This window comes from Trichoderma harzianum, assembly GCF_003025095.1.
Source record: "Trichoderma harzianum CBS 226.95 unplaced genomic scaffold M431scaffold_20, whole genome shotgun sequence".
In the NCBI taxonomy this organism is placed as follows: domain Eukaryota; kingdom Fungi; phylum Ascomycota; class Sordariomycetes; order Hypocreales; family Hypocreaceae; genus Trichoderma; species Trichoderma harzianum.
This window is the reverse complement of record NW_020209268.1, coordinates 94,221-115,640: the sequence shown is the minus strand read 5'-3', so window position 1 is coordinate 115,640 and position 21,420 is coordinate 94,221. Positions and strand designations below refer to the sequence as shown.

At 48.6% G+C, this 21,420-nt stretch overlaps 8 protein-coding genes across 8 annotated transcripts; 3 read left to right on the top strand and 5 right to left on the bottom strand.

Annotated features, from left to right (window-relative positions):
* Nucleotides 1–402: 402 nt before the first annotated feature.
* On the bottom strand, nt 403–1,102 carry M431DRAFT_20810 (hypothetical protein). Its single transcript, XM_024913417.1, has 2 exons — nt 718–1,102; nt 403–669 (listed from the first exon to the last, which is right to left on the bottom strand). Exons 1-2 carry the CDS (start codon nt 1,093–1,095, stop codon nt 544–546), a joined length of 504 nt encoding a protein of 167 aa, XP_024768777.1. The 5' UTR covers nt 1,096–1,102; the 3' UTR covers nt 403–543.
* A 1,367-nt stretch (nt 1,103–2,469) lies between these two features.
* Nucleotides 2,470–3,420, top strand: M431DRAFT_524867 (hypothetical protein). Its single transcript, XM_024920592.1, has 4 exons — nt 2,470–2,865; nt 2,932–3,051; nt 3,108–3,128; nt 3,192–3,420. The coding sequence occupies exons 1-4, from the start codon at nt 2,516–2,518 to the stop codon at nt 3,316–3,318; spliced, it is 618 nt and encodes a 205-aa protein (XP_024768776.1). The 5' UTR covers nt 2,470–2,515; the 3' UTR covers nt 3,319–3,420.
* M431DRAFT_126810 (hypothetical protein) lies at nt 3,389–4,883 on the bottom strand (the record flags this gene model as incomplete). The annotated part of the gene is made up of 3 exons (XM_024912301.1): nt 3,389–4,058; nt 4,120–4,708; nt 4,784–4,883. 3 exons carry the CDS (start codon nt 4,881–4,883, stop codon nt 3,389–3,391), a joined length of 1,359 nt encoding a protein of 452 aa, XP_024768775.1.
* Nucleotides 4,884–5,522: 639 nt separating this feature from the next.
* On the top strand, nt 5,523–6,025 carry M431DRAFT_98155 (hypothetical protein; the record flags this gene model as incomplete). The annotated part of the gene is made up of 3 exons (XM_024925006.1): nt 5,523–5,681; nt 5,743–5,892; nt 5,945–6,025. The coding sequence occupies 3 exons, from the start codon at nt 5,523–5,525 to the stop codon at nt 6,023–6,025; spliced, it is 390 nt and encodes a 129-aa protein (XP_024768774.1).
* A 1,400-nt stretch (nt 6,026–7,425) lies between these two features.
* M431DRAFT_126805 (hypothetical protein) lies at nt 7,426–9,395 on the top strand (the record flags this gene model as incomplete). Its single annotated transcript, XM_024912300.1, has 1 exon — nt 7,426–9,395. One exon carries the CDS (start codon nt 7,426–7,428, stop codon nt 9,298–9,300), a length of 1,875 nt encoding a protein of 624 aa, XP_024768773.1. The 3' UTR covers nt 9,301–9,395.
* Nucleotides 9,396–9,802: 407 nt separating this feature from the next.
* M431DRAFT_513145 (glycoside hydrolase family 30 protein) lies at nt 9,803–11,337 on the bottom strand (the record flags this gene model as incomplete). The annotated part of the gene is made up of 2 exons (XM_024919963.1): nt 9,803–10,407; nt 10,470–11,337. 2 exons carry the CDS (start codon nt 11,335–11,337, stop codon nt 9,803–9,805), a joined length of 1,473 nt encoding a protein of 490 aa, XP_024768772.1.
* An 8,245-nt stretch (nt 11,338–19,582) lies between these two features.
* Nucleotides 19,583–20,238, bottom strand: M431DRAFT_317126 (hypothetical protein). Its single transcript, XM_024914270.1, has one exon. The coding sequence runs from the start codon at nt 20,118–20,120 to the stop codon at nt 19,635–19,637; it is 486 nt and encodes a 161-aa protein (XP_024768771.1). The 5' UTR covers nt 20,121–20,238; the 3' UTR covers nt 19,583–19,634.
* A 43-nt stretch (nt 20,239–20,281) lies between these two features.
* M431DRAFT_513141 (hypothetical protein) lies at nt 20,282–20,778 on the bottom strand. The gene has a single exon (XM_024919962.1). The coding sequence runs from the start codon at nt 20,612–20,614 to the stop codon at nt 20,381–20,383; it is 234 nt and encodes a 77-aa protein (XP_024768770.1). The 5' UTR covers nt 20,615–20,778; the 3' UTR covers nt 20,282–20,380.
* Between the last annotated feature and the right edge of the window lie 642 nt (nt 20,779–21,420).

The following is a 21,420-nucleotide window of genomic DNA, read 5'->3' as shown; positions in this document are numbered from 1 at the left end:
GCCTTGATCTAGAAGTTGGTGGATCCCTGTCTTGGCCTTAACTACCGAGATGTAAAGGCCCAACATTTGTGAGGTTTCATTCAAGCTGACAAGAGGATGAGGCCTGCTTACTATGGATTTCATAGCCCATCCTTCGGGTTGAATTATCAGTAAGCAGGAAGCCTACTGATATATTAGTTCCAAGGGCCATTACCTTCTCAACCTCCACTATGGTTTACCTCAATGTCAACCCATAGAGCAAGCAATTGAAAAGTAATCATGCTTAGTCAGGCATCCTGTAAGACAATGTTTGTCGGGATGAATTGCCTCATTGGTTAAGAGAATGGACAGCATATGTACTTGAAGACCTAAAATTAAACAGGAACTCTACAGCCCAAAAGGTTTATTTCTCAATCTCACAGCCGTCTACTCCTTTCAAGCCTCGTTATAGTGGAAGACGCCGTTATAGCCATAGCTTACTCCTTCGCTACCATACAAGGCTAATGGTAGCCATCAAAAGCTGCATTCCTTCCCAGAATGTCTGTCACCTAGCAATCCCTTCTTTTATTTCTGAAACTCGGGCCTGACCTTGATCTCTTCAACAACTTGTGCCGCATCAGGGTCGCCCTCTGCCGCCAAACGCTTCAACTCATCCGTGTTATCCTTCACCCATTGCTCAAAGCCACCAGGCTACACGATGTTAGTAATCATAATTGCCATTTCGCATTTCAAGCTTACCAGAGGGAGATGGAATCCTGATTCCTTTGCAACGTCCAATTCTCTCTTGATGAAAATTTGCCTGAGTTGCGTCGCAATAGAGCCTTTGCCGACGGCCTCATTCCAGAGATCCTCTAGCTTGTCGGCCATGCCCTCCAGCTGCTCTTGGGTGCGGCCACCACCACTGCGGAGACTGACAAAGAGGCGGTTGATTTGTCTCTGTTCGCCGCCAATGTAGGTATCCGTCAAGTTGGCTTGGGCCACGTCCATAAAACGAACATTGACAATGAACCGCGGTGACCTGAACGTGGTTGCGTGCCAGTCTGTGATCTTGTTGACCAAAGCCATCTTCTGGGTTTGGGTGAGCTTAATAGCAAGTTCAAAATGGTACATAGGCATGTTGAAGGTTTGTTGATAGTAAAAAGGATGCAATTCTCGAGAAGATGGCGGGGTTGATGTTCAGTAACAGCTAATTGCGTATGCTTGTGGTGACTGTATGTTGTTACGCTCTTACTACATGTACTAATATACCTCTTAAGTCCATCGATGATACCGATATCGGCTTTCCTACGTGCATTCCTCCGTTCATCCATTTGGAATCAGCTTCGCGATAGTTATTGAACCCCCACCTAAGAGATTGGTCATCATCCCGAAGGAGAATAGATCAATGCAGATGCAGACAGGATCGATGATTCTTTGCGGATACTGTCGGGTTAGACAGAAACAGGGGCTAGTTGGTAGTAACATTGGAGACGAGAATAGTGAGAGGGCGTGATGATTTGGAATTGATTACTCATTGACTTTACCTAACCATTCTAACCTACCCGGGAAGTTGGAGAAGCATCAAAAAAGCAGCACTTAAAAGCCACAGTCATGCACTACAATATCGTTGGCGTTCCCCCCTGCACCCTTCTTTCTTCGAGAGAGAAACGGTAGTGTCGATCTTCTGCTCTCCCTTTTCCTACTCCCATACTCCGAGACTTTACAATTCGAAACACCCGAATTGTCTTCTAAATCAGCTATCCCTACCAGCATTATCTGGAGAGCAATTGCATCTGGACAAAGTATTCTCAAAATATTCACGAGAATCACTCTTAAATATGCAAACATTCATCCATCAGCGATGGCATTATTCATCACGCTATATCAATTTATGGCTATTCACTCCGTCCCAATGCTTTATAATTGATATCAGTTAAGGGGTGGAGAACACATCAGGCATCGCTGCTTCGGCATTTACTCCATACACGCGAGACATGTGGATGACATAATTCAAGCCTCAGCCTACCTAGCTAGGTAATTGTATGAGAAGCTGTGTAGTAGCACTCGTACGCCCGGCTGGCATTCGTGGCGCCCGGTTGCGCAGTAATGCGGAATCTCCATGGAGAGAATCGGACTTGATAACGTTATAGCGGGTGGATCGGAGGCTTTCTACAACACCGCAAAACACCGTAATACCGCAACACCGTAATACCACTAACACCGCAACGCCGCAACACCGACAAAGTTCGTCGTCATAGTAGCGTCTACTCCGTAGAATCTGACATACTGCGATGACAAAGCTTTGAGTCAGGAGTAGAATACTATCCTCGGTTACCCAGTTGCAAAGCTCATAGTTGAGTTATCCAAGCTATCAGTTTCAGGAAAAAGATTCCGTCCAACTATACTGCAGTTCTATCGAAAAAGGTTAATTTAGCCTCGAAGCTTATTTGTATATAACCTCAGCTAGAGTTCCGTCATGTTTTGCAATCAACTCATACAATTTCATCTCATCATCAATCCAATACAATCTTCAATCGCATCTTTTACAACTGCCAAAATGCAGGAGAAAACAGCAGTTCTGCTCATTGACCCTCTCAATGACTTTTTGCACCCTGAAGGAAAAGTCTTCCCTGCTCTCAAAGAGAGCATTGATGCTACCGGTACAGTAGACAACCTCCAGAAGTTTGTCAAAGTTGCCCGGAGCAAGAAAATTCCCATCATGTACTGCCAGCACAAGCTATATGAAGAGGGCCAATTCGAACACTGGAACCACATGTCCAAGAGTCATTACAGTATCCAGGCATCGAAGGCTTTCGAAGCAGGAAGCTTCGGAGCAGAGATCCACAAAGGACTTGAGCCGGATCGAAGCAATGGCGATGCGATTGTATCACGTCACTGGAACAGCAGGTAGTTTACTTCTTACGATCATACCCTTTACTCTGCTGATTCAGTATGACTAACAATCGGATGTAGCTCCTTTGCTAATACTGACCTTGACTACCACCTTCGTCAGCGAGATATTACGCACGTTGTCTGCGCTGGAATGGTTGCCAACACCTGTCTGGAAGCTACCGCCCGCTGGGCTGTCGAGATGTAAGCATTAGTATTTCTAGTGTGCCCAAAGCCTGCTAACGAATGCACCAATTCAGGGGTTACCATGTCACAATTATGTACGTATACTTGTAGCTTCCAGAAACCTAGGGTATTAACTATCATGCTAACTCCTTTAATAGAAGCGACGCAACTGCCGGCTTCTCCACTCAGTTGAAAGATGCCGCCGTAAACATTATCTGGCCTACTATTGTGGACGAAGTACTGAGCTTGGATGCGTGGTCTGAGAAGCTGAACAAGACAGCCTAAAAGCAGACGCTAAACTACCAGGCATGCTCAATGGATCATGGATGAGTAAGGATGATATTTCAATCAGAAGTTAGATACAATGAAATTCTCTATACTTTGCATACTCTCGTTTAAGAACCTTCTCGCATAATTCCTTTAGCGCTTTAGCACCATACTCAAAGTCCTTGAGCTCAAGATACACCTGAGCTGAGAATCTTGCCCACAAAGACCCGGAAATAAATCCAATATTAACAAACGTATTGTAGTCTTGAGCAAGGTGTTCCAGAATGAAGTTGATGACATTTGAAACATCTTTCAAAGGGATCGAATCCTCATTCTCTCCCGTGCTAGATGAGGAAATCTTAAGAGGAAGCTGGACATTGGCAAAAGCAACCCGTTTTGTCTCCGGCATGGGCAATGTTCGAGTCTGCAGTATCTCCACCGCCAATTTCTCACCATCTCGGGCCAAGTCTCGGCAATACGCTTGAATGGCTTCTTCTCCCCCACAAATGTCCCTTCTAAAATCTAGAGCTGCAGGAATGCACAATGGAGGCCCGTTATCAATTGTTCCAGTATAACTGAATTGAAAGACAAATGGGTTTTTAGAGGCTGGAAGCTCGTATGGACTCGTGTATTGTTTCTTTTGCAGAATCTCAGGCAGCGGTTGAAAGCCATGAGATGTTGGAAGAGAGGATCGCATAAGCCCCTGGTTCTTTGATGCGACGTATAAAATCGCGCATGTATGCGGTACAAAGAGCCACCTAAACACAAGGTCAGAATCTGAGATGTTTCCACACAAGACAATATTTGAAAAAGACTTACTTGTGGCAGTTAGAGGTAAGAAAGTCGGCACCTAGCTTCTCTAAATCAAGATCGATCATGCCGATGCCATGAGCCCCATCAATTGCACTTAACACACCGAATTCTCGACAAATTTCTGTCAGGCGCTCAAATGGCATCCTGAGTCCTGGCATGCTCAGGACGGTATCGAAAATGGCCACCCGAATGCGGCCTTGGTGTTCTTGCAACACAGACCGAAACGCTCCAACAAGCGTATCGTCATCATCCGTAGTAGGATCAAAGGGTACACGGACACTCTCTACAGGTGTGCTTTCAACCAGATAATCCACAGTCTTCTCGATTGCTCCGTAAGTCCCTTGTACGTAGGCAATCAAGTCTCCCGGCTCATACCTCAAGTTACGAAGCACGGTATTCAGCGCCAATGTTGCGTTTGGGACGAGCACAATCTCATCGGCATTCGCAGCGTGAACAAGATTTGCAAGCCGTTCACGAACTTCATCAAGTTTTTTCGGATACGTATATCGAACAAAGCTATCCGGCTCAGCCTGCACGGCGTCCTGGACATAGCGCAGAGCATCTCGCACAGGACGCGGATATCCACCGTATGAGCCTGAATATGCCATTGATTAGATACCTTATATGATTTATCCCACTTTCTTCTCATTGGGCCGAATGTGTAACTCACCTTGGTTCAAATGGATGAAACCCGGTTTGAACATGAAGTATTTCTCTCGAAGTGCTCGCCCAAATGGGGGCGAGTTGGCCACATCCATTGATTCAACCATGACTGTTGTGAAATATCCTCTATGGCCTACTAGAATAGAAGAGTTTGTATGCGGCTGTTGATTCGCCAAGTAAAAAGAGTCGAACAAGTATGTGAGAGGTTGAGAGCTCTGGATCCAAGACTGTCCCAATTCGATCATCTTAGCTAATATATCTGACTGTACATCTGCCCCCACTGTCACACCGATCACCGTATCGCAAGTTCAGCTCTTCGCCGTGATCGGCTTCCTATCAATGAGTGTCATTACACCGTCAAAAAGGTCAGCGCCACCGGGGGAAGGGATCGAAGGATATTCGCGGCATTGCTAATTCAGCGGTATGACAAAGCCCCTTAGGTCCTTATCACCGGCGCCAATGACGCCTCAAATATTCCATCCAATGACAGATTCGTAAGCCGATCCTACTAAAAACTTGTATGGAATCAATGGCGCTACTACGCCCTTTGGAGCGGGGTTGACATTGGGATCGGAGATCGAGGATCATGGATCAAAGCAACACAATAATTCTCTTGCAAGTTCTTGAAGATAAAAGTACGAAGCGCTCATAAACCAGAACGCAGAACGATAAGCAAACTCATATTCTTCAGCTTTCTTCAGATCCTGTAACCAGACAGAACCACCAGACTCTTCACAACAGCCAAGATGCCTTCTCCGCAACCAGTTTCGACAGACGCCGCTCCTGCGCCCATTTCTCTCTTCTCCCAGGCTCAAGTCTACAACGGCCTCGTATATTGTTCTGGAAACATTGGCATCGACCCAAAGACAGGCAAACAAGTCGAGGGAACAGTAACAGATCGCACTGTAAGAGATCATTTGCAATTATAACAATAAAAGAATCCATTAACCGCTAACTAATCTATAGGAACAAACTATTCGCAATATCTCCGCCACCTTGGAGGCCGCCAATTCGTCTCTCAAGCGAATCATTAAAGTTAACGTTTACTTGACCACAATGGACAATTTCGGCCCAATGAATGAAGGTTACGCAAAGTTCTTTTCAGCTCCTTTCCCTGTAAGTTTACCATCTTAATCATGATAAGCGAGAAAGTTTTAACACAGTGTAGGCCAGGACTTGCGTCAGCGTCGCAGGTTTGCCCATGGGCTCTGATGTCGAAATCGAGTGCGTTGCGGCATTGAACGAATAGATCTGCTGAGCAATATGCTTCACATTTGTACCTTCAACTGAGCACATTCTATGACAGCGTTCAGAGGCTTTCGGTAAAGGGGTTTGGATTGACGTGGACCACAAGGGTTGTTTTCGACTGTAAGCAGGCATATTTGTATACTGCATATGCGCAAAGATAAAAAGCCGCCAATCCTGTTGGTAGAATTTGCCAGATAGTTGTAAAATAAAGTCAGAGAAGCTCCATGATAGTCAGCAGCAGCTCGTGTAAGACTTAAGTGAATAGGATGCATTGCCGGTGGAACTGCCGGAAAAGCGTAAGATGAAAGTGGGAATGCTGTCGGCAAATACATAATTCTCTCGGCGGTTTAGACATTGTCCGTACAATAACGGCGGCATATTCATCGGCGGCCTATGCAGAGAATGAATCTAGAGAGATCGATGTCTTATCAAATTATAGATTATCATCTCGTTTCAGTAGCTCAAGAAGCGCGAAATAGGACTGGTTGCTCGTCTAACTCGCTTATTGAGTTGATGCAACTCCGCTCGGCAATTGAAGATGCGGTAAGCCGCATGCATTACTGTATACAGTAGCACATACAATATCACGACAGCCCCCAAGAATTTGAAGAAAATGAAGAACTTAATTTCAATAGATCAAACCGAAGAAATTGGTCAAATAAATGAATAGTTTTCTCATACATTTTCACTTATAGTGGATGGTTGTGCGCTCACTTAACTCTGTGGTTATATTGATAAGCTCTGTACACCCTCAGCCCCCTCACTACCTCCGCAGACACTTCCATAGTGGGCTACAAATGCCTATTCAAGCCCTTTAATCTAAATGGTAGCCCATCATTGGTTGGAGGATATTTGTCCATATGTATGATTACTCTGCATGCTCCGTGAGCTACTCTGTATTAGTAAACATATAAACAAGACCGCCATATTACCCAAGTAGGAAATTGTACACATCCCGGTAGAATGGGCCCGCCAACAACCCCCTACGATACGATAACCTTAATACAGAATTGGCTTTACATCTATTTCGTCCTCTTCTGTACAAAAATTCCCCAGGCCCTTTGGCAAGTTAGAGTTGTCGGATATACAATGGGCGATGCAACTGGATGCCCGAGCGGTGGACCTGCTTACTTGTTAACCCACCGAGTGATTACATCTTATGCATAACCTCGTACAATCAACCGCTTCATACCAAGTGCTATATAGCAGAATAAGCACCGAAGATATGGAATCATGTTTGCTGGAAAGTCAGTGTACTCCCCGCCACGCTATAGGTTATAGGATAGAGGCGGGCGTGAATATATAGGAAGGTCAGCGTTTGCGGCCTATGGCTTCTCAGACTATACTTTCTTCCTCGCTCTCATCTACCACTCTTCCCTCCAAGAGGTCACAATGTCTCTTATGGGAACTGTGCTCAGCGTACTGGCGAACCTAACCGCCCCAACCTCTGGCGTTGGTTCATTTACTTGCCAACCGGGCCACTCCTGTTGGCCCAGTCTTCAGGAATGGGACGCATTCAATCAGACAGTGTCAGGACGCCTAAAAGTTCCGGTTATACTATCCAGTCCTTGTTTCCCCAGTTCACCAAACTTTAATGAAGAAGAATGTGCCAGTGTATTGGGCAGCTACGGAGACGGCTTCTTTCGACAGTCAATACATGGGGCATTGCAGAACACTGCTTGGGAGGGCTGTGGCAACGAAAACTGCTTTCCGGGTATTGTGCCACCTCGGGGGCCAATATGCTCTCTTGGAAGACTATCGCCCATCTATGTTGACGTCGAGACGCCCGATGACATCGCCGCCACCCTTGCTTTTTCCAAGAAGCACGATATTCGCATTGTGATCAAGAACACTGGACATGACTATTTTGGACGCAGCGCTTCTGCGAACTCTTTGGCCATGCGAACCAACAACTTGAAAAACATGTCCTTTGAACCAGAGTTTACGGCCTACAACTGTCCTGCCGCTAATAAAAAGAACATTGGCATCATCGGCGCCGGCGTTAACGCAGCTCAGGCGACTGGCTTTTTCAGCAAACATGGCATGTCGGTTACAGCCGGAGCCTGCCCTACTGTTGGTATTGCCGGTGGATTTGGTTTGGGTGGTGGTCATGGGCCACTTACACCAACTCACGGTTTGATGGTGGACCAGGCCGTCGAATTTGACGTTGTTACAACTGACGGCGTCTTCCGAACCATCAACGAGTGTAACGAACCCGATCTCTTTTGGGCAATGCGTGGTGGCGGTGGTTCTTCGTTTGCTGTTCTTGTTAATTACAAGTTCCAGCTTCATCCAGAAGTAAGATGGGCTACGTGGCGAATCGAAGCCACGCTGAGCCCAGAAAGCCCTGATATCACAGAGAATACCGTTCTAAGAGAGATTCTTACTTCTGTATCCAACGAGCAATATCAGTGGTCCAAGAACCGTGTTACGGGCTATGATACGGTCTCACATACCTTTGTCAGCTTCTTTCAGATTCTGCCCGACTCAGGAGATGCATTGGCAAAGCTTAAGAAAGCCACAGCCAACTTCCACTCATTCATGACAACTCATCCAGGAATCAAAGTCACGACGGACCTTTACCAAGTCTTTGACAACCAACCGGAATTTTATGCTGGTGAAGCAGAAGGTATCGCCGCCGGTTCCATAGTTGGCGCTTCAATCTTAACTCCCAGTCGGCTTATCACTACTGACGACATCGAAACCCCTGAAAAAATTGACGCTCTTGTTTCTGCTTTTCTACAGGGCATGGAAACCGCTCGGAAACAGCTTGGAGAAGGACTAGCAGCCGGAGTGGCATTCTTCCTTCTCAAAACAGGAGCAATCAACACTCCCGACACAGTGCAGGCCACCAGCGTCAATCCCGCCTGGAGAAAAACATTATGGCATGTAATCGTCATTGCGGCTTGGCCTCCTGGTGCTCCAAAAGATATCAGCGATAAAATTGCTGCCACCGCGCGAGATGCTCTGGATGTGATCAAGGCGCCTCTGAGCGTGCAGGCTGCCTATTTCAATGAAGCCGATCCAGCTGAACCTGATTGGGAAAACGTCTTCTTTGGCGAACCTTACGAGAAGCTACTCGCCATCAAGAAGAAGTGGGATCCTGATACCGTGCTCAACTGTGCGAAGTGTGTTGGGTATCTGGGGGAACAAGATCCTATGTACTCTTGCGATAGCAAGAATCCCATTCCCTCAGTCCCGTACCCATTCCGTCAAGCGGAATCCGCCATCATGGATGATGGCAACTTTATAATTGATGTGCAAAAAGAACTGTGACACAACAGGAAGACGTAATTCTGGCGTAGTAGTTTGCAAGAGTTGTTTGGCTAGCTCTAGGGTATTTGGTAGATTAATTGAAGTAATGGCAAAGCAGCATAATCTCAAATTCATTAGTTGATGAAACTGAAGTCTTAAGCAAGTAACTCTTAAGTGCACAGATATGCATACACTGCCAACTAAGTCGCCCATATATGACACAAGTCATTTTTACATACTCAGTCGCTATGTAAGACGCTACATGTATCTATGCACCATTACCATCAACTTTATCTCAAAATCATGGTAATTCTTGCTTTATGCTTTCACATCCATTATAAGAGAGACATAAAATTCACTTTTAAACACATCAAGTACTTCATATCCAAGTTAGGCTAACCGTATTCATTCATTCTACAGCATGGGTTCATAATCCCCAAATATGTATGTGCAGTGGCAAATCCACTATGTAGACAAATATTTACATCAAAGTTTCCTTCATCTCCAACAATCCGTAACCTGCTTAAACAGCGGGGAGGACCCAGGTGGTGACAGAGTTGGTAGGGACGTTGCCGCTCCACTCCTGGCCACTGGAGGTGCTCAGGTGGATGTAAATGTCGTTGCCGAAGGTGTTCTCGATGACGACCGTGCGGGTGCCATCGGGGTTGAGAGAAGCAACGGACTGAACACCGCCGCTGCCGGAGTAAGTGTAGCTGCCGGTGCCGCTCAGGACGGTGGCTCCAACGGGCATGAACTTGGAGAACTGGGCCATCATGTAGTAAGCAGTCTGGAAGGTGTACTGGCCGTTGTTGATGGTGACGAGACCAGTGCAAGTGCCGCAGCCACCGCTGGACAGGTGAGGGCCGTCCTGGGCAGTGGTGCCGAGGGTCCAGGCAGCAACACCAGAGGCCCAGTTCTGGAGAGGGCCCATGGTGAAGGAGGCGGCCTGGTTCCAAGAACCAGTGGAGGGGGTCCAGCACTCAGTCATGTACTGGTCAGTGTTGGGGTAGGAGTTGTGGAAGTTGGTCAGGACAGTCCAGTCCAGGTTAGTGGCATAGCAGTGCCATGCAACGGCAGCGACATCGTCTGCGGCGATGCCCATGACCTGCTCAGGGAAATCAGGTTGGTCTGCGAACAATGATGTTAGCTACATGAATCACGGTCTGTAAGTAATGGAGATCGCAACGTACCAGTGTTGTGGTCGTAAGCCCAGATCTTGGTGCTCAGACCGGCCGCCTTCAAGGCAGGGGCGACGTAGTTCTGGATCAGGTCTCCCTGTTCGTACGAGAACATGTACATGGTGGGATAGCCAGCCTGGCTGTTAAGGGGCTCGTTCTGGAGGGTAATGGCATCGATGGTGGCGCCGTGCGACTCGAATGCCTGGATGTACTTGACAAAGTACTGGGCAAAAGCGGCCGAGTACTGAGCACCGTTGTTGGTGAGGTAACCATCGTTCAGGTTGTTGTTGTTGGTGTTGCCGTCGATGGCGTTGTTCAGCTTCATCCATCCAGGAGCACTCCAGGGAGATCCAAAGATCTTCAGGTTGGAGTTGAGGCCCTTCATCTGAGCCAGCATGGTAGCCATGGCAGTACCACGGTCTCCGAGGTTGAAGCCAGTCATGCCGGGGTCAGCATTGCCTCCATTGTCGTCATAAGTGTAGGCTGGGTCGCCAGACAAGTCAGAGGCACCGATAGTGTGGCGCATGAGAGAGAAGCTGGCACCGGCACCAGTCATGAGCTCGTCGAGCAGCTGGCTGAGGGTGCTGGCAGACAGCTCGTTGAAGGCAGTGACGGTGGCATCAGTCACGGCAGCACCGAAACCGGTGATCTTCTGCTTGTAGCCATTGCTGGAGTCGTCGATGGACAGATTCCAAGTAGAAGGGCCAGGGCTTCCATTGCCTTGAACGGGAGCAGCAATGGAGGTGAGCTTGTAGTTACCAGCCTGGTTGGATGCGTAGGCCTGGGCACCGGCAGCACGAGGGCTGTGAGCGGGCTCCGAAGGCATAGCAACGCTGATGGCGGCTTGGCCAAGCATGGAGGCGATGAGAGCGTAACGCATTTTGGCGGTTTGGGAACTTGAAAGTGTCTTTGACTTGTAGCTTACAACCTTTGAAGAGCTTGAGCTGTCGATCTTCAAGAGCTCTAAACTCAACTCAACAACGTCTTCTTATAGGAATCTCTCAACTCCCTTAAACACCCCAAGCACCCCCTCATCCCCTTACAACGCATGTCAATCACGACCCAGAAAGATATAATCACCATCCTTCTTTGTCCTAGTAGAATCGACAAGGAAGACTAGAAGCCACCCGCGAACAAGGAACATCATCAGAGGCGGAGGAGCGGGCTGAGGAGCGGCACCTCGCTGTCAAACCAATGAACAGGGAAGTTTCCAAGAAAACGGTCCCATTGAGCATTTGTCCAACCCGTGTTGCTCTTTAAAAAGTCAACAAAGACCTGCCGTTTAGATCTTCGAATCTAGGGGCATCATTAATGCTGTTTTGAGCATCCACGTAATCTAAGTGCCGAAATACCCGTCCACATGGGTGCCGAACTTCCGCAGTAGACCGTTTTACACTGGCAGCACCACAACCCCATTTATAAAAGGCCCGAAGTGTTGTAAAAGTAAAAAATTAAGATGCATTGAATCATTGAATGGAAGTGCGTTGTATCGCCGGAACAGCGAGAATGTGCGCTTTCTGCGGACATATCTGGCGGTAATTGAGTATGGAGAGAAAATCGGCATGGAACAAGGCCACGATCAAGTCCGGATCCGAACCAGGGATTATGAACAGCGCATCATCGCCGTTGCGGGGTCAGATTTCAGCAACACGAATGATGGGACTGCTTGTTTCAGAAACAAACAAAGTCCTTGATGAGAAGTTGCAGCGGAGATTTGATGAGAAAATAGCTTCACTGGTCGAAAGACCGTGATCCGTCATAGCCGTTTCTCCTTTACAATGCCTTTACTTCCCAAGAAATTTAGGAAGCTGGATATGATGCATGACGTGCCCAAGGGCGTAGTTATCAAAGTTGTGATACTATTTCCTACATATTCATGAACTGATCCAACAGCATCATTTTTGGTAAACAATGAGCCATCCTTTACAAATCTGGGGGCGGCAACCAGGCATGGCTCAGACGAAATAGGCGCAGCGGATTTAAGGTTATCCAAAAAGCCTAAGCAACGTTATACCATAGGCAAATATCCCACAGGATGCAACTCCTACGAGTTGAGTGGATAAAAGACAAATCTTATCTTAAAGCACGTGTCTTTCCGGCTGTGATCTTACGCGCCCATATCTTATATGCCGTGTATAGTCTCACCCCAGATCTAGCGTTGCAATCAATGGGCGATCAGTTAAGCGCTGTGTCTGCTACGATAAAGAAACAGATTGCTCCGCTTTCGAAATCTGTCTATATCGTCTAGTTGCCGTTGATGGCATGTGTACTCCGTAGTAAGCTCTATTCATGCGCTGATAGGAAGGCAGTAATCTTTCACCTCCCAAGTAGGTAGCTCGTGGAGTCTTTACAATAGCATGAAACCCTACTATGTCGAATACTATCTTCCAATGCCCTGCTAGTGAGAACCTCGAAATCGAACAGTCCAGGGTAAACCCTAGATATTTCTCAATCATAGGTTATCATCGCAAATGAGTAACCAGCAAAATCTCCTTCCGTATTAGCATCCTTGAAGAATGTCAGAGTATTCTTCCGAAAGCCATTAGGCCCTTGTTTTTCGTACGAGAGGACGGGTTGACGGAATACGGCACATTGAGGATTCTCCGCTGCCCCTGGCCCTGTTCTAGACCACCAATCGAAAGAGGTCTTGACTCAGGAAGAAGCATACATCATATGATCATGTCAATATGACGCCTGGGTTTCTCTGCTCTATGGATAATGATATACTTTTTGTTAATTTGTTACTTCTGCCTCATGTGATGTAAATTGATGCGATGCAAGGTTTCTTGCGAAAGATCCAAAGCTTTGTCACAATGTTGTTTGTTTGTTTGTTTGTTTGTTTAGTATTAATGACACAGCTTTGTCACAAAGATGCCATATACAGTGCATATAGGGTAGCGAGAATAACGGATAATAATGCACTTTGAGCCCATCCAAGACGAATTACTGAAACAATCCCCAACACAAATTGCTTATTCAGGCTTCTTTCTTCAAAGAGATTTTCCGTCTTGTTTCCGTCCCGCTCCATGACCAGATCTATAAAAAGCGGCCCATGCTGATGCGCACAGACCGCAAGAGATGCCGTTTTGAACTTACAATTATACCCACGTTTTCGTTATCTCTATAAGCAGTTTCCTAATTCGCAAAACTAATTGATTAACCATCTTACATGGAGACTTTATCAATCCCCAAAAGAGTTTCTGGTAGCGAAGCACAAAAGCCCGTTGCCTACCGTAGACAGGGTAGGGCTGGTTAGTCGGACGATTCATGTCTTGGAGATAGTATTCAATCCTAGCTTGAGACGTCTGCCCTGCCGTTCCAATAGCCGCTCGCTTACTCGTACATCTCAGCATTTTGACGCAGTCCAATCCGGGCAGGGCAGGTATATATCACTTCCAGCCAAGATGGAAATACCTCAACCCGCCCGATCCAGTCAATTGCTCGTGCCTATTCAGGCCAAACTCTACGAGGTCATCCAAAGCAGCAAGTCAAACAAGACGTACATGTAATCAACCAAACGACATCACCAGGCAGCAATGAAATCCCTCCCAGAGCAGAGCCCAACCAGCACGCGATACGATACGATTGGGGCCATTCTTCTGCTCGCTGCCCGTTGGTCCGCTTGCCCGCTCCAGCCGCGCGGACCACGATTGCGGTTTTGCTGTTAGGCCCGAAGTGCGAGTGGAACCAGCAATCACATTCACGGCACAATTGCACTGACCAGGGCCGTTCGTTCGCTTTGTCGTAGTAGCAGTAGTACTCATGCTACTTATCTCCCCTAGCTCTGAGGCTACATGGACGATGCCATTCCCGGTTTTCTGCAATGACGCCGCCGCCGAGAAGCGCTCCGAGAAGCGGCAAGTAAGACCGCCGATCGTCACGGAAAACACGCAACCATTGGCAATAAAACCGAGAGAAAACCACGAAATAGTAGAAGCAAAATTCCAACACAACTACGCAAGATTGGGGGACGGGAATGCCCCTGGACGCCACCATCGATAGCACCACAGGCCGTTGTGGGCCGGACTTCCTACGGGTCTCTCTCTTTTGGATTAATATCGCAGCGTTGGCCTCTTTTGCATTATCCAGCTGGTCCATGGTGCAATCTCGCGGCCGTCCCGTCTATAATTAGGGGAGACGGAACACACCTCGTGGCTGGCTGACAACCAACTCTGTCGAACAAACAAACATTCAAGAGGCCAGCTCCCGGAGCTGTACCCGAGCACGTGGGACATTTTTGGCGTGGCAGGATTCTCAGACCTTCCCCCAACTAACTTGCTGCCTCTGGCCCGGGTCCTAGGTTCATGCAGCTTGCTCCGGAGCTCCAGGCGCCAATGCGAAAGCTCGCCCCAATGACGCCAAAGGAACAGTGATCCCGTCTTTGGAGTCAAGTTGGGTGTGTCCATCTTGTATGAGATGTGACCCCGAGGTGAGGCTCCATTTGCCGTTGGTCGTAAATCCATACTTGATGCGCGCCCTTTTTGTCCACACTGAGGAATGGTAGCTTCCCAATGTGAAGGCGAGGCGAAGCCGCCTTCTCATTAGCTGCACTAGAGTTATTGATGAAGCTCAACATCTCTCTTCGGTAAAGCTCTTGCTCGCGCTTGCAAACCAATTCCCCTTTTTGTTAACAAAGCGGCTAAACCAATAGCCGAGTATTCGGCTCTAAATACGACTACTAATTCATAGTATGAAATGATTGGGGCCCAAAAAACAAGACCCAGTGTGAAACGAGTAGTACGAAGGCCTCTAGAAAATCTGGAGAATGGCTGAATGGCTACCGCAAAGCAGCTAATGCCGGCTTCCATGTCCGAAGTTCGCCGGCTAACTCGGGGAGCTCTGGAGATATTTTGACCGGCGTTTTAAGTGGATATTCACATGTAGTAAGAGTTGTTATCGTCAGGCAATGACTGGTCCTGGTGTACCATTTGGTTCCCGTCCAGCTGGAACAAGGATTGCCTGTGCAAGCAGCTTGACCTAGAGCAACGGTGTTTCCAGGGCCGGAAATTCCGGGGAGCTGACCACATGTATGTACGAAAGCACGGTCTTTACTCTACGACGGATCTCCTTGAGACATTGCTCGAATGGGGCATGTGTGATGGGAAAGACATCTCCCCAAAGAAAAAAAGAAAACGGAGGTGCCACACCACCCAAATGAACCGCGACCTCCAGGAAAAAATCCCACAAACGGCTCGTCGCCTGTTCCATTTCCAACTTTGCATGGCCGTGGAGCCCGAAGAGCTAGTCGAAGAATCTGGGGAAACAGGGGTATCACGATGGTGTCCCAAGTGCGCTACCACAGACCGCCCGCCCCCCCAAGGGTTCCTGGTCAGCAGAGCGACTTGAGCCCGATTGAGGTTCAGAATCCGGGGGAGTCGCAAAAGAAATGGCCGGGGGCCCCGCCATGGAGGAGGAGTTGGGGTAAACCGAGGGGCGGGCAGGATTTTTCGAAGATTGGGGTTCAGATTTTTTTGGGGTCGTGTGTAGGTAAGGGAGAGAATGGATGGATGGGTACCTGTCAAATAAGAAGTTGGTAATCATAATCATTCCTCTTGGACCCTGCTTTTCTGTTTAGAAAATTGGTTCCAGCACGCCGCGTGTGGGCAAGCAAGCCCGTGAGAAATAAGCGTTCTTTCATGTAGATTGACTCGTGCCTGACAACGGGAAGCGCAAGTGACACCTGGCCAGGGATGCTGCGATGAGAGAGAGAGAAAACAATGGGCAGATGTGCGTCCCCGGCTGCTGGGAAGGACTGAGAAAAGAAAGCCAGCAAAATGCAAGAATCAAGATACTAGCCAATTCAATCACATGGGCGGCCTCCCACGCACAGGACTAGTGTGCATAAAGGCAACCCTTGCGAATGCAAAAGAGCAAAAGGAATTAGACCGGCAGCAGGTCGAATGGAGACCCAGACGAGAAAATCCGTGCTCCAGTTCCAAGGTCGAGAATGGGAAATCCTCAAGCCTCCAAATCATCGTCTGTGACTCAAAACATGCACGTTAGCAGCATGTCGGTCAGTGAACGTGCATGGACAGACGGGCGAATCAGCGAATGGCAGAGCCGCTCTGCCGACTCGCATTCCGAAGACTTGATGCATCAACTGTGACGCTTCTGCCCACTCTAGGCCGTAAAGAAGCTGTGGGCCCTGGACGACGTTGTGCACCTGACCTCGTTTGATATGGGTCCAGGAACAACCTCCTTCAAAGGGGGGGTCTGAGGAACTGGCCCTTGGGAGAGAGTCTGGGGTCGGTCAAGCGAGGATGGATGGCCGATCAGATTGGAACAGAAGCTTGGTTCGGGGGTGGTGGCCGAGCTATTGCTTTTTCTTGCCAACAAGTGACGTGATGGTGCGTTTGGGTTTTTCTTGTCCCCAAGTAAACATGCCTTGTTTCCTCCTTCGCCTCGGTGACCTCATGGGCTGGCCCTGCGTTTTCTTTTCCCGTCTGCTTCTTCTTGTCTGGCTGGACCTGGAGCAGCGTTTCAAGTATATTGCTTTCGGCGGCTGGCGTTGCTAGTGTTGCCGCGGCGTGAAACTTACACCACGAGGGTTCCTAGATCTGTCTAGCAATGGAATGGAAATCTCATGCCGTCAAGCTATCATGGCCCATGGCTAGAAATGCAGAGATGCAGCCCGTCATGCCGTCATGGGGCCCTAGTTCGCAGAATGGATCAGAATGGATCAATGCTCGGAAAGGACCTGAGAGGACCTCTTGGCTGCTTGCATAGCCGTTGAGTGCGTGTGTGACTGTGTCAATAACACTGTAGCCGATCACAGCATGCAGACCCACAGCTAATTCATGAATTGATTGCCTAGCTGCGATACCTGATGGATACCAGGAGCTCGGGCATCATTACGGCATTGATTGGAGGCATCACTTCGATATCGGAAAGAGCTTGTATAGGGGCATTGGTGCTTGAGGCAGAGATACGGCTCATACCATAGAGAGCTTCTCTATCGTAGCATGAAGCTGGAAGCTGGACAGTTGGTGAGCCGAGGTCTAGAAATAGCTGCTAGGACTAGCTCTTGATGATCAACGCCTCCGTATTATTCTGGCTCAACAATCTTCAGGCACGAGTGAGCGTCGCCGATCTGGTGTCGGGAGCTACGAAGATCTAAAGCACGGATGGAAACAACAGCTGTTTCTAAGTGCCAATGGGCTGGTGAACGACCAACGCAAGTCAAGGAGAGCAATTGTCCACAATGGGCAGAGAGGGCCGTGGCATGTTTGCTTGCTGGATGAGACGGACGAGTGCGTAGTGTCAATGGCAAGGTCGCATTGGCTTTATTTTCAAGAAGGATCATCGCTCGAAGCTGGACGAAATCTGGAAGAATTCATCTTTTGTTTTTCTGTCGTAATTCGTTTCGATTTGGGCTGATGTTCGATCGAAGTAGCATTCAAGATGCTGACGGGAGCTTATCTGCGATGTCAGACATAATTAGAAATAGTATGATGTCGGGTTGTTGAACTAGCCGTGCACTGAAACTGAAGATGAGTTTTCTCTTTCTTTTCTTCACAATGAAAAAAGATTTCAGTCTGCACTTCAGAAAAAATCAGAAAGGATAAATTCCATGTTTTCTCATGAATAGCAAGTGGCGATTTTTTTCTTGCTCCATGGACAAAAACAGGCCACCATCATACGTGCTCTAAAATGCTTGTATGAGGCAACTGATAATTCGAGACAACACGCCGCATAACTGCATGTATCCTGCAGGTTTATTCACTTGGTACGATTACCATGTGATGTGGAGAGGGCCAAGGGCCAAAGAAAACTGGCCTTTGTAGCTTTATTTGCAGCATCCTGCACTGCTTGCATCCTGCATGCATTATGAAGCTCGGCAAGAGCCAGACGAATAGATTAAAAGGCCATCCATCCACTCACACACACACACACGCCCCCAAATCCGCCGTGATATCGCTTATACTACTACCAAGCAGGTCACAGCTGTTTAGTTAGTCTTCTCTCTCGACGCACGCACAAAGGCTTCAGGTCTAGCTGGCGGGACAGGGTCACATTGATCAGGAGATTGGAGAGCTCAACACGACACAGCCACAGCAGCAGCATCCGAAACGAGAGAGCTGCCGGGCTGCAGTGGGACCGGTGAAGATCATCTAGTTGCTCGGGTTAAGCGAGCGTTGTTGGGCGGTAGTGGTATTGCGAGGGTATCGGATTGTACTCGTACATTGCACAGTGTAAGGCTTTTGAGATCGTAAGTAGGTAGGTATGTAATGTTGCCTTGGCTGTATTTTCAAGCATGGACAGCTCTACATACGAATGGACGTGCGCCTATTGCCTCATACTACACCATTTGACCGTATAGTCCTACCAACAGCAAACTTAAAAATTCCTGAAAACCAAAGACCTGGAATTACTAATTCATTATGAATTTGTCGAGATGACAATTAGCATCATGGGCAGGAGGAAGCAGTGGCTGATACTAGACCAAGCCGGCTTCGACATCGCCTCATCGGCGTTGCTTCTTCCATAATGCAATCCAGGTTCCGTGCTCCGATCCCGTTAGTACCAGAAACCAGGTCCATGCTATCTGAAGCACTAACACCACACGGCCGATAGCACCGGGTACCTTTGTTATCGGTATGTCTTCAGTCTTGGCCGTATCATCTCGTACTCATTCGAGTAAACGACGATTAAGTTGCGCAGTATGGCGTTGATCTCGTCGTGTTCTGTCGTCTTTGAGCATTCAAGTATTACAACGCTTTCCATGCTGAGACACCCGACCTCTGCAAAGCAGCACAGCACAAGTTCAAGGAGCACCGCTGCTCATCCAGCACATGCTTACCAGCGTGGTTAATGTTGGTGACACCCAGCACAGCACAGCACAGTACGGTAGATGCAGTCTCTCGCAACTTTGGACCAGACCAAGCAGTACCTCCAGGCTGTTAGCCTCGTACCTGGCGTTAGGACGGCAAACACGCAGTATGGAGGCGCTCGCACCGTGCGCCGCTGCAGATGCCCTAAGGCCCCTTGAGGCCAAGCGTGTGATGCGAAGCATTCAATCAGAGCGCGGCCTCATCATGGACCAGAACTTCTGTCCAGTCCTCGGCGGCTGCTAAATGGCTAAGCCTGCGGCTAGTCAGCTTTTGGGCACACAAGAGTAAGGCATCGAGTTCCGCTAATTCGAATCGCCATCAGCATTAGCAGCCCAGCCCAGCGTCGTTATGTTCTCCACGCCACTCTGCCTTGTTCTGTGGTTCTTTGGGGAGTTTCGCCGCTGCGTTGAACCGACTCGACTCGATTCGATTCTGCGCCGCATGTGGAACCCTCGCCCACTGAAAAAAGATCCACGGATAGCTCCGTCCTCTCATGCGTGCACTGCAGCGGCCAAGGCATTGGCTCTGGGACATGGCTCAGGATTCGCAAGGGGTGCGGTGCTAGAAAGATGGCGCTTGGCGCCTTGTAGATAGATGCGACTGGTGTGCTCGTAAGGCGCCTCAAAGGCACAGAGCAGCCCCTGGCGTGCTGTGCTGTATCTCGTACAGGACAGGACAGGACTCGTACAGTGCCGCGTGCCATCACGTACAGGAGGGTGGGCTTGCGATAAAACGGACAGCAGGATGGCACGCCAAACGGGATAATTGCCTCGTCGGAGTCTTCCCGGCATGTCGAAGTTGAGCCCAGTGGCCCCCGACCAGGATGTTCCATGTTTGCGCTGGACCGCGATGGAATTAGAGTAACATGGCAACGCAAACGTGGGAGTCAATTTCAACAGGAATACGCAGCGGCCCTGTTTTTAGTGGTCCAGGGCAACAGTTGAGCTTTGAGCCTCCAAGCCCGTGGCTTCACGCGGCACAAGGCCAGGCGATGTTTTACCTCGAATCGGATGGTGAGCAGGCAGCCCGAGTGCCCCATTAGTTGCATACCTACCTTTGGCTTTACAAATTACAGGTACCGACCGCAAGAAGCTACCTGGACGAGTAAGAGTCGGAGTGGAGATTGGCTGAACTCTGCAACGATGGCGACAAGGAGAACGAGGTCATGATGGAACGAGACGAGAAAAGAGTGGAAGCCTGCCGACAGGACTCGGGGCCGGAATCGGATAAGGTTAACGCAGCCAAAGGAACAAGTGCGAGGTAGAGCCTGTGTACCCGCGCTTGTTGCCCTGGGCGCGGAGGTACCTTGAACGTACATGCCGCCATGGGCTGGACTGACATCAACTCACTTAGTACCTAAAAGTTGGTACAATGCCCGAGTTGAGGTTAGCATGCGACAAGCAGTTTGCGCATTATGCGAGGCACTCGATGGCGTGTAGTTTTTTTTTTTTTGTTCTTTGTGTGTGTGTGGCCGGTAACGGATTAAAATAGCCCAGCATGACGATGTGAAAATTCAAAGTTCAAACACAAACATAAAAATAAAAATTCAAGGTTCATCATCCATCAAACCAACCTCACCAATGCCCAACCGGTATTTTGTCTTCCAATAGCTGCTGAAACAGGCATCCGCGCCATCCGCGGGTACCCGTGGCTTTCCACTTGACTGCAACTGCATGGAACTGCAACTGCAGCACCGTACAAACAAGTACAGCATGTCACAGCATTTGATGTCACAGCACAGCACATGCGAGAGGCATTAATTAATATTTATTTCACTGTACATTTGATACTGATTCACAGATTGCATCGCCTTATGTATGCGTCAAACCATCAGCCGACGAAATAAACAGTCCAGTCCATCCGTTCGTTCGTTCGCTCGCTGTGGGAAGAAAGAGGCCACACCCTGTTGCAGGTTACAGTGCAGCACCGTGCGAGAAACTCGCCGGCAGACGACAGTGAGTCCATGAAGCCAGCACAGGGTCGCACCCAGCGCTCGCTCTAGCGCAGCGTCTACCTCGCAGGTACTCGGCCGGACAGCCCACCAATGCCCAGCAGGATGAGCAGCTGATGCGTGCGACATCCCTCGTACATGAGAGACAGGACAGGGCAGGACAGGCATCCGGACATGATAC